General features: G+C 32.2%; 1 protein-coding gene across 1 annotated transcript in view; it reads right to left on the reverse strand.

Moving 5' to 3' along the window:
- Nucleotides 1-1,053: 1,053 nt before the first annotated feature.
- The window catches only part of LOC133197899 (receptor-type tyrosine-protein phosphatase T-like), a 36,132-nt gene continuing 23,947 nt past the window's right edge, over nt 1,054-13,238 (reverse strand). The window contains exons 5-16 of the mRNA XM_061334079.1: nt 9,911-10,008; nt 9,082-9,210; nt 8,697-8,845; nt 8,166-8,301; nt 7,638-7,784; nt 6,697-6,790; nt 6,272-6,345; nt 5,656-5,790; nt 5,324-5,443; nt 3,748-3,896; nt 2,946-3,081; nt 1,054-1,171 (exon numbers count right to left, since the gene is read on the reverse strand). Coding sequence (XP_061190063.1) covers nt 1,094-1,171; nt 2,946-3,081; nt 3,748-3,896; nt 5,324-5,443; nt 5,656-5,790; nt 6,272-6,345; nt 6,697-6,790; nt 7,638-7,784; nt 8,166-8,301; nt 8,697-8,845; nt 9,082-9,210; nt 9,911-10,008 — 1,445 coding nt within the window. The 3' untranslated portion in view covers nt 1,054-1,093. The remainder of the gene's footprint in view (nt 1,172-2,945; nt 3,082-3,747; nt 3,897-5,323; nt 5,444-5,655; nt 5,791-6,271; nt 6,346-6,696; nt 6,791-7,637; nt 7,785-8,165; nt 8,302-8,696; nt 8,846-9,081; nt 9,211-9,910; nt 10,009-13,238) is intronic.

Below are 13,238 nucleotides of genomic sequence, written 5' to 3' on the forward strand. Positions count from 1 at the left end.
CTAATCCGGAATGTTGGTTAATCCAGCCAATTTCATGGAACCAGTGGTGTCCGGATAAGGCAAGTTTGGCTGTATATATAAGATTATAATAATAAAGATCATTTCTTGCACTGCATATTTCAGTGCAAATCTCAGACAAATACATGCTGAATGTTACAGACTCTTTCCCAGCAAATCAATTATTTAAATTTTCCTGTGTAAAATTTGAACCATTACTGCAGCTGTGCCCTTGTTCCAGGTTTCATAATCTACAATGTGTTCACAGTCACCTGAGTAACAACATGTATGATGGGATATTATTGCAAGAAAAACAATAATTTCTGTTAAAACTTTTTAATATATTAAACAATATTTGTGATTATAGCATAAAACCATTAAAGGTATGTTTTTCATTAAGAGAAATCTAAGTTAAAAAAAGTAATAAATTTGAATATGTCCTTTAATTTCTTTTGTATTTCTTTAGAAGATCTGTTAACGGTTTCATCATTTCAGCATTTAATATTACACACATTTGAAGAAGACATGTTTTTCTTTTTTCGATTTAAGCACTTTTCAATTCTCGCAACTATTTTATAAACGATAATAGTAACCAATATAGTAATATGAGCTTAAAAGAGGGAGTTTAGAATAAGAAAGATGACATATTTATATATCGGTGTGACAAAACAAAAGACGATCAAACCTTCACCAGAAAAGCTTACTTTAGCCTTTTGATGAGGTGGTAATCGCATAACGATTTAAACACTTAGATGAAATATATATATATATATATATATATATATATATATATATATATATATATATATATATATATATATATATATATATATATATATATATATATATATATATATATATATATATATATATATATATATATATATATATATATATATCAATTAAATGAAAAAAAAAATTAACAGTTGTTTGTGGTTGAGTGTCCTGTTAACTATTCGACAAAAACAACACAAAAATAAACACGCCTACAAACAAACGATTCCTTTTTGATTGAAGTAAAAATAAACTCGACTACAAACAAACTTTTCCTTATTGATCCAAGTAAAAATAAACACGCCTGTAAACAAACGATTCCTTATTGATTGAAGTAGATATTTTCTAATGAACTCTGTAGATGGTCATTGACAGCTTTGTAGATTAGCTTGTATTCCTCCTGTAAATTAACATGAAAACACACATTTTAGTCAGCAGGGGGTCGTAACATAAAGGGTACTTAAGTCTAAGACCATGCTTAAGTAGGACTTAAGTACAGTCTTAAACTTAAGACTGTAACTAGAAACGTACTAAGATTTGACAATCTTAGCAAAACTTAGGCGGCCGGTAGAGGTGACTTAAGTATGTCTTAACTTTCTTCAACATATATTTAGAACTATTTGAGGTTGACTTTCTATGTTAAAACATTCCTCTATTTATATAATGCATTAAAGAATAATTTTCTGTACCTAATATATTGGAATAAGAATTTTATTTTTTCGTCGGGGGGAGGGGGGGGGGGTTATTCATCACCGATTCCAATATCATTCAATATCACTAATCATTATAAGTAAATTGTACACAGTAATCATGGATTTGTTTGTTCACTGTGAAAAAATGAGATCAAATAGATTTTCAAAATTGTCGATAAATTAAAGGATGATGAATAGAAAACTAACAAAGATTGTCTGTAAAATAAATTGATTGAATGTATAACGCAACAAGCGAGGATTCAGACAGGGTTCACTACTGTTCGAGAGGGAGAGAGTTGTTGATAACTTGGAGATATACGAAAAATTGTTTTCTGAAAACAATTCTTTTCCATCCTTCATTAAATTGTAAATAAGTGTATCATAAAACGTCTGCAGCCAGTCTCTGCTTGTGATATTGGGAGGAAAAATTTCAAAATGTCCCTATTATTTTGTACTTTTTTTTATTTTAGTTTCAATTTCAAGTACATAGACGTTCGGTTATCGTGCCATGTCTGCGAGAATGATAATTTGAAAGCAAGTGAACATTTGTCAAAACAAATGAATAACAACAAACGGTAAACTGAAAACATCGCAGTCTCGAGTGATCGATAAACAATATTCACGCATTTACTATGAACCACTAGTGCCACTTTGTGACCGTGTAATATTTGTTTTCAAATATTAAGAATAATTTAAACAGAATTATACTTTAAATACGAAATCTAATCTAACCGAGCTAAAACCGATAGGCAAGGACGTCAACTTTAACAAATGTGTGATTAAAAATTTTACTAAATTATTTTTACAAATATATATATATATATATATATATATATATATATATATATATATATATATATATATATATATATATATATATATATATATATATATATATATATAAATTGAATAACTAGGATGATTCATAAAAAAATATTTTTGAACATAAGTTTGACTTAGCTAAGACCTAGCTAAGTCCTTTTTACGTTACGGTTTAAGACATACTTAAGTAGTACTTAGGCAGGTCTTAAGATTGAACCTAAAACATACTTATGACCCTACTTAAGTCAAAAACTTAGCAAGCTTTATGTTACGACCCCCTGATCGAAAGTGTAGTGTAACAATTCATTTCATGTATATCATCACAGAACAGACATTAATGAGTATACTTATATATGGTTATAATTTCAATGCTTTCGTCATTCTTAATTGAAGGGTAGATGAGCATTACATTGTGAAGGTATATTATAAATCATGCCTTTTTTTCGATTTTTTATTATAATTTTTTTTTATTATTTCATATTATTTATTTATTTATTTTCTTTTCTTTTTTGATATTCATTTTGTGCAACTGCAAAATGGTTGTTTTTTAATTGAAACACTCAAAATAATTTTTTTTTTTAAATTCGGGGAACATTTTTTTTTAAATACATGTAGCTAATTATAATAATAAATAATGAAGTCGGACAGAGAAATACTTACTATTTTATTGCAGAACTCTGGTCTTCTAATGAGAATTTGTCTCACAGAAGTGAAAATATCAGCACATTCATCTATGGTTATTTGTTCTACGATATTGTGTATTGCACAAAAGACACCACATAGGGAAGCGCCGTCTCTGTTTGAAAAGTAAACATTGAGAACTGTTATTCTGTTTTAATGTAGGCGATAAGTAAAGAAGATAGAAAATCGGTTTCATGTAATTGATGATTAAAAAAGAAAATGGTAGATTTTTAAAAGCAGCTACGATTTTTTTTTTTTCATTTTTTTTCTTTTTCATTATGAATACATGCATTTCTGGAATGGAATGTAAATCACTGCTAAAAGACAACTCCCGACCAGTCACAATAATGAATAATTAATATATATACGTAATTCTACATGCACACCTTTAGGTTGGAGAAGGATTTTATGTCACATTTCTCTTAGAAAAAATGTTTTTCGTACATTTAGAGAAAATGCTATGATGGATGTAACCTAACAACTGCAGACTGAAAATATTCTCCTTCACTACAATGAGGCTTGATGGTTGAAAATAAAAAGAAAATGAGGTGGGTGAGTATTTTGATCACTGTGTAAAAGCATCACGTCTGTACCAATGCCTATAAATAGCAATTAAATAAATAAAAAAAACAGAAAGAAAGAAGTAAGAAAGAAATACGTACATAAATACATAAATAAATAAGTAAAACAAATGCAAATTGTACTGAAATAAAATAAAATAAAAATATAACAAAGAGACATCAGGCCTTATTCCTATTAACCAATCATTATAATCAAGTACCTGCTCATCACAACAATGGGGTTTTCAGTATTGGTGTTTAGAGCAGCTGACACAAGATTCCGAAGCTGTGATGTGTCTAGTGAATCTCCAGATGATTTCATTTTCCCCGTAGGTTCGACAATCCTCACAATGTGTGCTTCATCTTCTTTCTATTTATACAATGATACGAAAATGCAATTTGTCTTAATTATGTGTGCGTTATATTTAAAAAAAATAATTTGAATGTGAAGGCAGGGAAGGAATTTCAAGTCAAATCTGTAACGTAAAATTACCCAACAGCCCCTCAATACAATTTAACTCCTGGTGAGCTTCATGCAAGTCAAGATTTTGGAATGCCATACTCGTTCATGACTATATTCATTCGAATGTGCTAGTTCGAAAAAGTACGAAATAGAGCGCCCATATGTATGGTGACTTTGAAAATATATTACACGTATCTAAAAATGCAAGTCGTATCTTGATTGATCTTCAAAATTGGACCAACCTACTTTTATGTATCCCTCCACTAACATAAACAATAGACTATATCTTTGTCTTTATGGGTAACAATCGTACACTTATAGGTCTATGTATCCGAAATGACAGTACATTTTCTGATATAAATAAAGATGTATATAGAAATTATATCAGTTACAAGAGAACATTTTTTGTGCAAGAGAGTTGGCGCCTTTTTATTTGAAAAAATATTCCTAGGTCAGTTAATTTAATACATGCATTTCTTTCTGAAAGCTTTCCTTCTCTTTGGTCCCTATTTCTCTCTCTCTAATAGATATAAATTACAGCTTTTGCCGTAAAAAATAATAAAGAAATACGACAAACGGAAAATTTTAGCTTTAGCTATTTTTGGCAAAACATGGTAAATTGTATTATTACGCAGCAATTTTATATACTATTTGAAAGTGCAAAAGCCACATTAAAAAAAAATTCTTTGATTGTGTATGGTGTACATCTCTTCGAGAATTTCCTTTGAATTGCTGCAAATGATGGAATTATACAAAACCAGACCTGCGCTCAGCTCTCATGGTTATTCTTTAACAAGGCTATAATTTCATACAGTTATACATGCATAATGCCTACTCATGCACTTAATAGAAATATGTTTTAGAAATATATTTTTCAAGGCGCTGGGAACAGCAAATTGTGTTCCATTGCCCGTAGCTAACAGCTGAGGGAAATTAAACTCAATGAGCTATCCAACTACCGAGAGGAATTTATTCTGATATTTTGCCTGACGAGGCATCTGAATATTTTATTACCTAATACGTTAGTTGCATAAAAACAAACAAACAAAAAAAAACTCTCTTTAGCTATAATAGAAACTTGATACTATAGAAAAATACAGTTTACTATAGCAAATATAGTTTACAAAAGTATTGTTTTTGTTAGGGATTGAACAGTGAGAACTCTTTTTCGAGCCAGCACCCATTGTAACACAAGACAGAGACCTGAAGCAACGTCTCACATTAAGATTCGAAACCCCATTGTAAGGATCATCTGTTTACTCCGCTCCTCTAAACGCTCTTAACACTGCACAATTTGGGCGACCAAAAAAAAGAAAAGAATTTAACCAACTCACTTTATCAAGAACAATCTGGATGGTGCTGCTAGTGACATCTGCTTGAGAATATGATTGACAGTGAACCATGAATGGAGGAACACATTTGGATGACGAACTAGAGGGTAACCATTCATTGGACTAAAAAATGTACAAAATATATGCATCTTATTATTTTAATTACTATTATTATTGGTTTACATTGAAGACTGTTTTTCTCAGCATAGAAACATTATAGGAAATTCTAACAAAAAAGAAAACAATTCCAAATATTGATTTAACCTCAATACGGTATTACTTTAGACATTTGTGTGTTTTTTTAATTGGTGCATTCTCCCTTATCTGATACATACTGACTGGATTTCTGCCAACGGGTCCATACATATGACTGTGTCACATTCATGATCCTTAAGCAGACGTAGGAAGTCAACAGCGTCCTCTGCCGCAGGATATGGCGTAACTATAAATCCTCTCAGTTTGGTAAAGGACTGAAAGTTTTTTTAAGACCATTATATTATGCAAATAAAATACAATGTATATATATATCCAAAACTTTATTTGAATATATATATATATATATATATATATATATATATATATATATATATATATATATATATATATATATATATATATATATATATATATATATATTGAAATACATTTGGAAAAAAAATACAATTTGTTTGGTAAATTAAACAAAAGTTGAAATTTTATATCTTAGCTCAATTTGAGACCTTGTTGTGTAATGACCATGCATTACAAACAATTTTCCTTGAAAGTAAGATAGTAAATAACATCTAAATGGATTGAAATGTGATATTTATTTTTATCATGTATTGAAAGGTTCGATGTAGACAGAGATAAGATAATTCAGTCCTTGAAAATACATGTATATACAATTGTAAACAAATATAAATTCATAAAGTTTGTTTAATCAAATAAAGTATGAAATTAACATCAACTTACTGGCACTGAAATTGCATTAATGTAGCTGCCTCTCTTTGGGACGTATGATGATAAGTGAACATTGTATTTGTCAACTGAAAAAAAAATATGTGTAATGAAGGGAAAAAAAAGAGGACAAAATCATTATTTCGATAACTCTTACGACTATTTAAGGACCGATTCCAGAGGCAGCAGAGACCTTGGTTTTTTTTCTATCTTTTTTTTTTGTTTATGGTCCTTGTGAATACTTTATAATCCAGAACATATTTTTGCCACTATTATGATTCCTTTTCAATTATTATGATTGAAAAAAAATGAAGATGCGGAAGTGTAATCAAACTCTAAATTCAATTAACAAACACACACACACACACACACACACACACAAAATGAGAACAGAAAAAACATGGATCCGTGAGATGGGATCAAGTGTCATGAAAACTTACGTGGAAGAATTCCATTATTATTTTTATTTCCACAACTCTGTTTAGAAAACTTGTAGTCTGCCTCAGTATAAATTGGCCTTATTTTAAGTAGAAGCTGCAATAAATAAATAAATAAATAAATAATAAAGTTTATTGAGTACAGAACAAATTTTTTTTGACATTTAATATAAAGATTTTTTTTTTATATGCTATAGGAGATTATTTTATGTTATGGAACAAGTTCTTGATATTTTACATAGAGGAAATGATCATATAAATCAACTATATACACGTTTATTCTAATGCATCGTCTTACTTCTTTCACAAAATGTTAAAAAAAATACTGTATCACCTTAATGGAAAAAGGTGAAGATAAAGAACAGTGTTTGATCTCAATGAAACCCACAGACTAGAAATCTGTGAACAGGTCATAAAACACGGACGCCAAAAATTCCAGAAGTGGGATCAGGTGGCAAAGAAGGAGTTAGCATCTCTTGTCGACCGGTCACACCCGCCGTGAGTCATATGTATTGATCAGGTAGACGAAATATTCTGTAGTCAAATTTAGTATACAAACGAAGGCCTAACAATTGGTACACATGTATGTAATATGTCAATCAAAACGCAACCCAATGATAGATTAAATTTGCTGAAAAGGTGATTGAATTTATGAAATACTGACTTTAAATGTTGTTGAAATTCTTTAACTTTGTGGCAATTGAGTGCCTTAGTTAGAAAATTAATCGTACTCAGAGCATGCTCTTGTTCATCGAATAAGTTGGAAGACATTAACACCATTCATGTGACTATTACTACATAGATAAGGAAAGTTGATGATGGAATAACTAAAAATATCTCGTTTGTCATATAACTTAGTTGTTATTTGGCCTTTACTGGCTATAGTCTGTAAAATACAATATGAAATATATATGGCCGACTCTGTGGTGTCTTTAATTCCGTACCTGAAATTCTTTATGAAGAACACTTTGATTGAGAGGCGTATCTTTTCCAGAGTTTTCAATCTTTTCCTTAATATCGTCTATGGTGTCTACCTTCATTGGCGCTTTGAAGTCTTCTTGTAAAGTCAGGAATATTGTGATGTATTGTTCCTGACGCATGAAATCAGAAGAAACAAGTAATAGAAAATACATAAACAGGTGCAATTGAGCATATAGTTTAGCATGTTGTTGGCCAGAATCAACAAGTAGGTAAAAACTTATTCAGCTTAAATTAGACAAATGTCTGAAAATAATTCTGCATGTACATGTACATGCCAAAAAATGCAATAGTTTATGCTCTTATTATTATTATTATTATTATTTGATAAATTCAGTAACCCTATGAAACCTTGCGATGAAATCAGAAAATACATTCTCTACTTTTTCAATCTAGAATAATCGACTCTTGTATACTCCAGTAAAAATCCCCCTCTACAGAGTTCATGAAGATGTTCATTTTATTTTTTAGATAAAACAGATAGGAATATTTACGTAGGTCTGGACCATGGTCATTCTGTTTTCTCTCATTTTTCTGACACAATCAGCAACATTGACTTTCCCTGTCTCGTTCCCTATCTGGTGAAGTATGTCCAACGCCATATATGTGCCTGTTCTACCAACCCCCGCGCTACTCAAAAGAAATATATAACAAGTCGTGCTGATTTTAAGTAAACATGCAATTTGATTTTATGTGGCCAGAATGTATAGATTCTGAAGTTGCTTAGTCATTACCAGTATTGTATAATGAAAAAAGTCATCAAACATATGGCCATTACTAAAACATATGGCCATCACTATATGCATTTGGAAGAAAAATATAATATTTTGAATAAAATTATCTTAAGGTGTAATAAAAACTATTTTGTATAAAAGAAAATTTGCTATTTCATTTTTTTTCTCATGAAGTGAGAGGTGAATGTTTTAATAAATACTTTCCCTAATGGACATTTATGGCAAACACTAGGTTTCAAGCTTTAAGGGGAAATGAATTAAAAATAAGCATGCATAACTTTTACGAAATACCTGCAATGAACAACAGTCGGTGCATTGTTCTGATTGGATTTGGTTCGGATCACGTGATTATGAAATATGATTAAACAAAGTGGATCTGGAGTTCCGTGATCTGGCCAAGCTGTGTAGTGATAATGTGTCAGAACACGTGACTTTTTCATCTGTTAAAGCATGAAATTCATTATATAGTTTTCTCAAGTTGCCCAAAAATATTTTTCTTATAATTATATAAAGACAAGAAAGAAATCTTTGAAATATGCAAAGGCTTAGTAACTGGGTATTCTAACATTACTAAAACTCTGTTAATCACGGAAATACACATAGCGTTTTAGAAAAAAACAACCTGAAATGAAAGGATCAAAGGAGGATCAGAAAGAAGGCCATATGTGTTACATACCTCTTTATTAATGACTTTTAATTTACGATTAACAAAGAAAGCGTATTCTCGTTCTTCCATCCATTTGACGGAGACAGGCCCATAATTAATGTGCTTGCCCTTATCAGGCCAGTACTGTGTACACTTAATCTAAAATATATATAAAGGATACTCTAGGTCTTGTAGTTGAATAAAATTAATGAAATATTTCACTAGCGGGACGGGATTCTTTATATATTTGTTTTCACCATTGTGCAGCGAATGAAAAATGTCAAAAAATCCTGTCTCATGAGTGAAATAAATTCCATATTCAACTGCAAAACATTGAATTTTGTTTATTACATTTTCGGTGATTTTTCCCTTTGCCTTTTCTTTTCGTAACACAGTGTCATAGGCTGTGAAGTCATAATTGAGCGGTTTAGACGTCAACGGTAAGAGATTATGAGTTTGAAAAAAAATGTAAATATGAATTTAACAACATATTTGGAGAAACTGAGTAAGTTTTAGTATCTTTCAGGATAGTTTATTTAATCTATCTTATAATATTTCAGGAACTTTAAAAAAAAAAACACTCTTCATGTAAGATAAACATATGGATTAATCTAAGATGGATGATTATTCTTGTTTCATTTAAGGATTTTTGTTATGAGTTGTTGGTTATTGCGTGAAATCAAAATTTTACAACTGTTGATGAATACAATGCATTGGGAAGCACTTATTTTAAATTATGCCTTTAAATCAGTACATTTAAAGCAATAGATGCTTTCATTACTAAGAGGATTAAAGCAACATTGCTGCATAGATTCATGAATGATTTTTTAAATATAAAATAAGGAAATAAACATCTTACCTTTTCCCCTTCTCGTAGGTTAGTCAACATTACAATAGTGGATATATTCTCTTGCCAAAGCATTGTCCAGAAATCACCAAGTGTATTTTGTTTTGGACCTTTAAATATACCATTATACTTTAATTCAATATATATTTAACTAGTTATAACTGTAACGGGGACCGTTACAGATGTTCCCCAAACGCCCCCCAACTCCCTTTTGGTGTCTTATTTCCTGTAAGCTTCATTAAACAAGAGGCCCATGGGCCAGATTGCTCACCTGAGTAACTTTGGCCATCCTGTTCTTTACCAGATTTCCCTCTTGTAATACTTATTATGGCCCTGCCCTACCCCCGGGGTTCATGATTTTAATAATTTAAAATCTACACTATCCCAGGATGCTTCCACATAAGTTTCAGTTTTTCTGGCCCAGTGGTTCTTGAGAAGAAGGTTTTTAAAGATTTTACTTACATATTTCAAAGTAAAACTTGGATTTCCTATTGTGGCCCAGCCCTACCCCCGGGGGTCATGATTTTTACAATTTAGAATCTACACTACCCCAGGATGCTTCCACATAAGTTTCAGTTTTTCTGGGCCAGTTGTTCTTGAGAAGATTTCTAAGGATTTTTCTTAGATATTTCAATATAAAACTTGGATGCCCTATTGTGGTCCCGCCCTTCCCCTGGGGGTCATGATTTGAACAATATAGAATCTACACTACCGCAAGATGCTTCCACATAAGTTTCAGTTTTTTCTGGTCCAGTTGTTCTTGAGAAGAAGATTTTTAAAGTTTTTTTCCTATTTATTTCAATGTAAAATTTGGATTCCCTATTGTGGCCCCACCCTACCCCTGCGGGTCATGATTTGAACAATTTAGAATCTACACTACCCCAGGATGCTTCCATATAAGTTTCAGCTTTTCTTCCCCAGTGGTTCTTGAGAAGAAGATTTTAAAAGATTTTTCTTATATATTTCAATGACCGTTCACGGTAGCTCAGTCGGTAGAGCGCTCGCTCCGTGATCGGGAGGTCGTGAGTTCGTATCTCGGCCGCGACTGACCTAAGTCGATAAAAAATGGGTAGCAACTGTTCCTTCGCCATGCGCTCGGCACTTTGAAGTGAAAGTTCCGGGTCCTTCGGATGAGACCTTAAAAACCGAGGCCCCGTGTCACGGCAGGCGTTGGCACGGTAAAGATCCCTCACTGCTCAATGGCCCTGAGTGCCGAGTAAAGGTCAAAATTTGAAGCTCTTCACCGGTAAATGGTGACGTCTCTATATGAGTGAAAGATTCTCGATGGGGACGTAAAACAACATACAATCAATCAATCAATATATATTTCAATGTAAAATTTGGATTCCCTATTGTGGCCCCGACCTACCCCCGGGGGTCATGATTTTAACAATTAAGAATCTCCACTACGCCAGAATGCTTCCACATAAGTTTCAGTTTTTCTGGCCTAGTGGTTCTTGAGAAGAAGATTTTTAAAAATTTGTCCTATTTATTTCAATGTAAAACTTGGATTCCCCATTGTGTCCCCGCCCTACCAACGGGGGTCATGATTTTAATAATTTAAAATTTGCACTATCCCAGGATGCTTCCACATAAGTTTCAGCTTTTTTGGCCCAGTGGTTCTTGAGAAGAAGATTTTTTAATGACCCAACCCTATTTTTGTCTTTTCTTGATTATCTCCCATTGTAAGGGGACTTGGCCGTTTATTTTAACAATTTAAACTCTTTACCAAAGAATACTTTGTACCAAGTTTGATTAAAATTGGCCCATTGGTTCTTGAGAAGAAACTGAAAATATGAAAAGTTTACAGATGGACGGACGGACGGACAGATAGACGGACGGACGGACGGACGACGGACATCGGGTGATCAGGAAAGCTCACTTGAGCTTTCAGCTCAGGTTAGCTAAAAAGGCAATCAAGTATATTGATCGTTTTACGCATTGCACGCGCGCGTACGTGCATGCATGTGCAGGATGACCATGTCATCTCGTCTATGCTATAAATGCATCTTAATTCCGAGTATCAAAACATTTAATCAAAAAATATAAAAGTTACGGCTATATCAAGTATATTGGTCGTTTAAGCATTGCATGCGCGTGCACGTGCATGCATGTGCATGTTGACCACATCATCTTATGTACTCGATTAATATATTTCTATATTCTGAGTATCAAAGCATTTCATAAAAAAGTATAAAACTGACGGCTATATCAAATATATTTGTCATTTCAGCATCGCACGTGCTTGCATATGCACGATGACCATATCAACTTGTCTACACTTTATATGTATTTCTATTTTTTGAGTTTCAAAGCATTTCATCTAAAAGTTTTAAAGTTACGGCTATATCAAGTATATTCCTCATTTAACGAATTGCGGCACGTGCATGCCTGTTCTTGCGTTCATTTTTGATGGTAACATAATGTAGGAATCCATTATACCTATTTATATTCTAAATTTCATCCTGTTTTGTTGAGAACCAAGAAAGTTATAGCCATTTAAAGTTTAAACCAAGCAGACTGCAGCACACGTGCATGTGCGTGTTTTCACGGTAATTCTTATATATTATATTGTAGAACTTCCTAATGTATGACTATGTTTTAAATTTCAAAGTAATTTGTCAAAAAACAAGAAAGATATTGAGTCTCTTGTTTCAGCCAATCAGAGCAAAGCACACGTACATGCGCGTGAGTTCATGCTATTGTGACCCTGTCATCTTGTCTACATTACTAATATATCCTTATGTTATGAGTTTCAAAGCATTTCATCAAAAAATATAAAAGTTACAGTTATATTAAGTATATCAGTCATTTCACTCATTGCATGCGCCCGCACGTGCATGAATGTGCGCGCAAAATGACCATGTCCCGCACATCTACACAACATACCTACTAACCCTAAAAAGGTTTCAACTCAATTTGATGGGTAGTTTACGAGATCACTCGCGTACAAAAAAATACCCAGGAAGAAGAAAAATAATAATAACTAGAAACTCATTGCAAGCAATGAGAGGTCTTCCGTCCGATTTTGAAAATAAAAATAAAAATTCAAGCTGAGAAAGTGATAAAAGAATTTCAGAGACTCTGGAGATTTAACCCTAGTAGTCAGCGTGAAAATCCAACGTGCTAACAATTAACCATTCACTTTTATGCATCACTTCCTGTCACGACCGGAAGAAACGGCGATACAAGATTTTCTCACGATTTAAATAAAGTGATGACTGACTATCAGTCCTGAAAGTTTAAGACTTCAATCGTTTACTGTTGCCGAGCAGTATTGTGAGAACAAATTCTAATTTTGAGGACAGGTAGTCACGCGACCGGAAGTGAATTTTAGAAA

This window comes from Saccostrea echinata, unplaced genomic scaffold (assembly GCF_033153115.1).
Source record: "Saccostrea echinata isolate AGI-Se365-2 ecotype Australia unplaced genomic scaffold, CSIRO_AGI_Sech_v1 ptg000032l, whole genome shotgun sequence".
Classification (NCBI taxonomy): domain Eukaryota; kingdom Metazoa; phylum Mollusca; class Bivalvia; order Ostreida; family Ostreidae; genus Saccostrea; species Saccostrea echinata.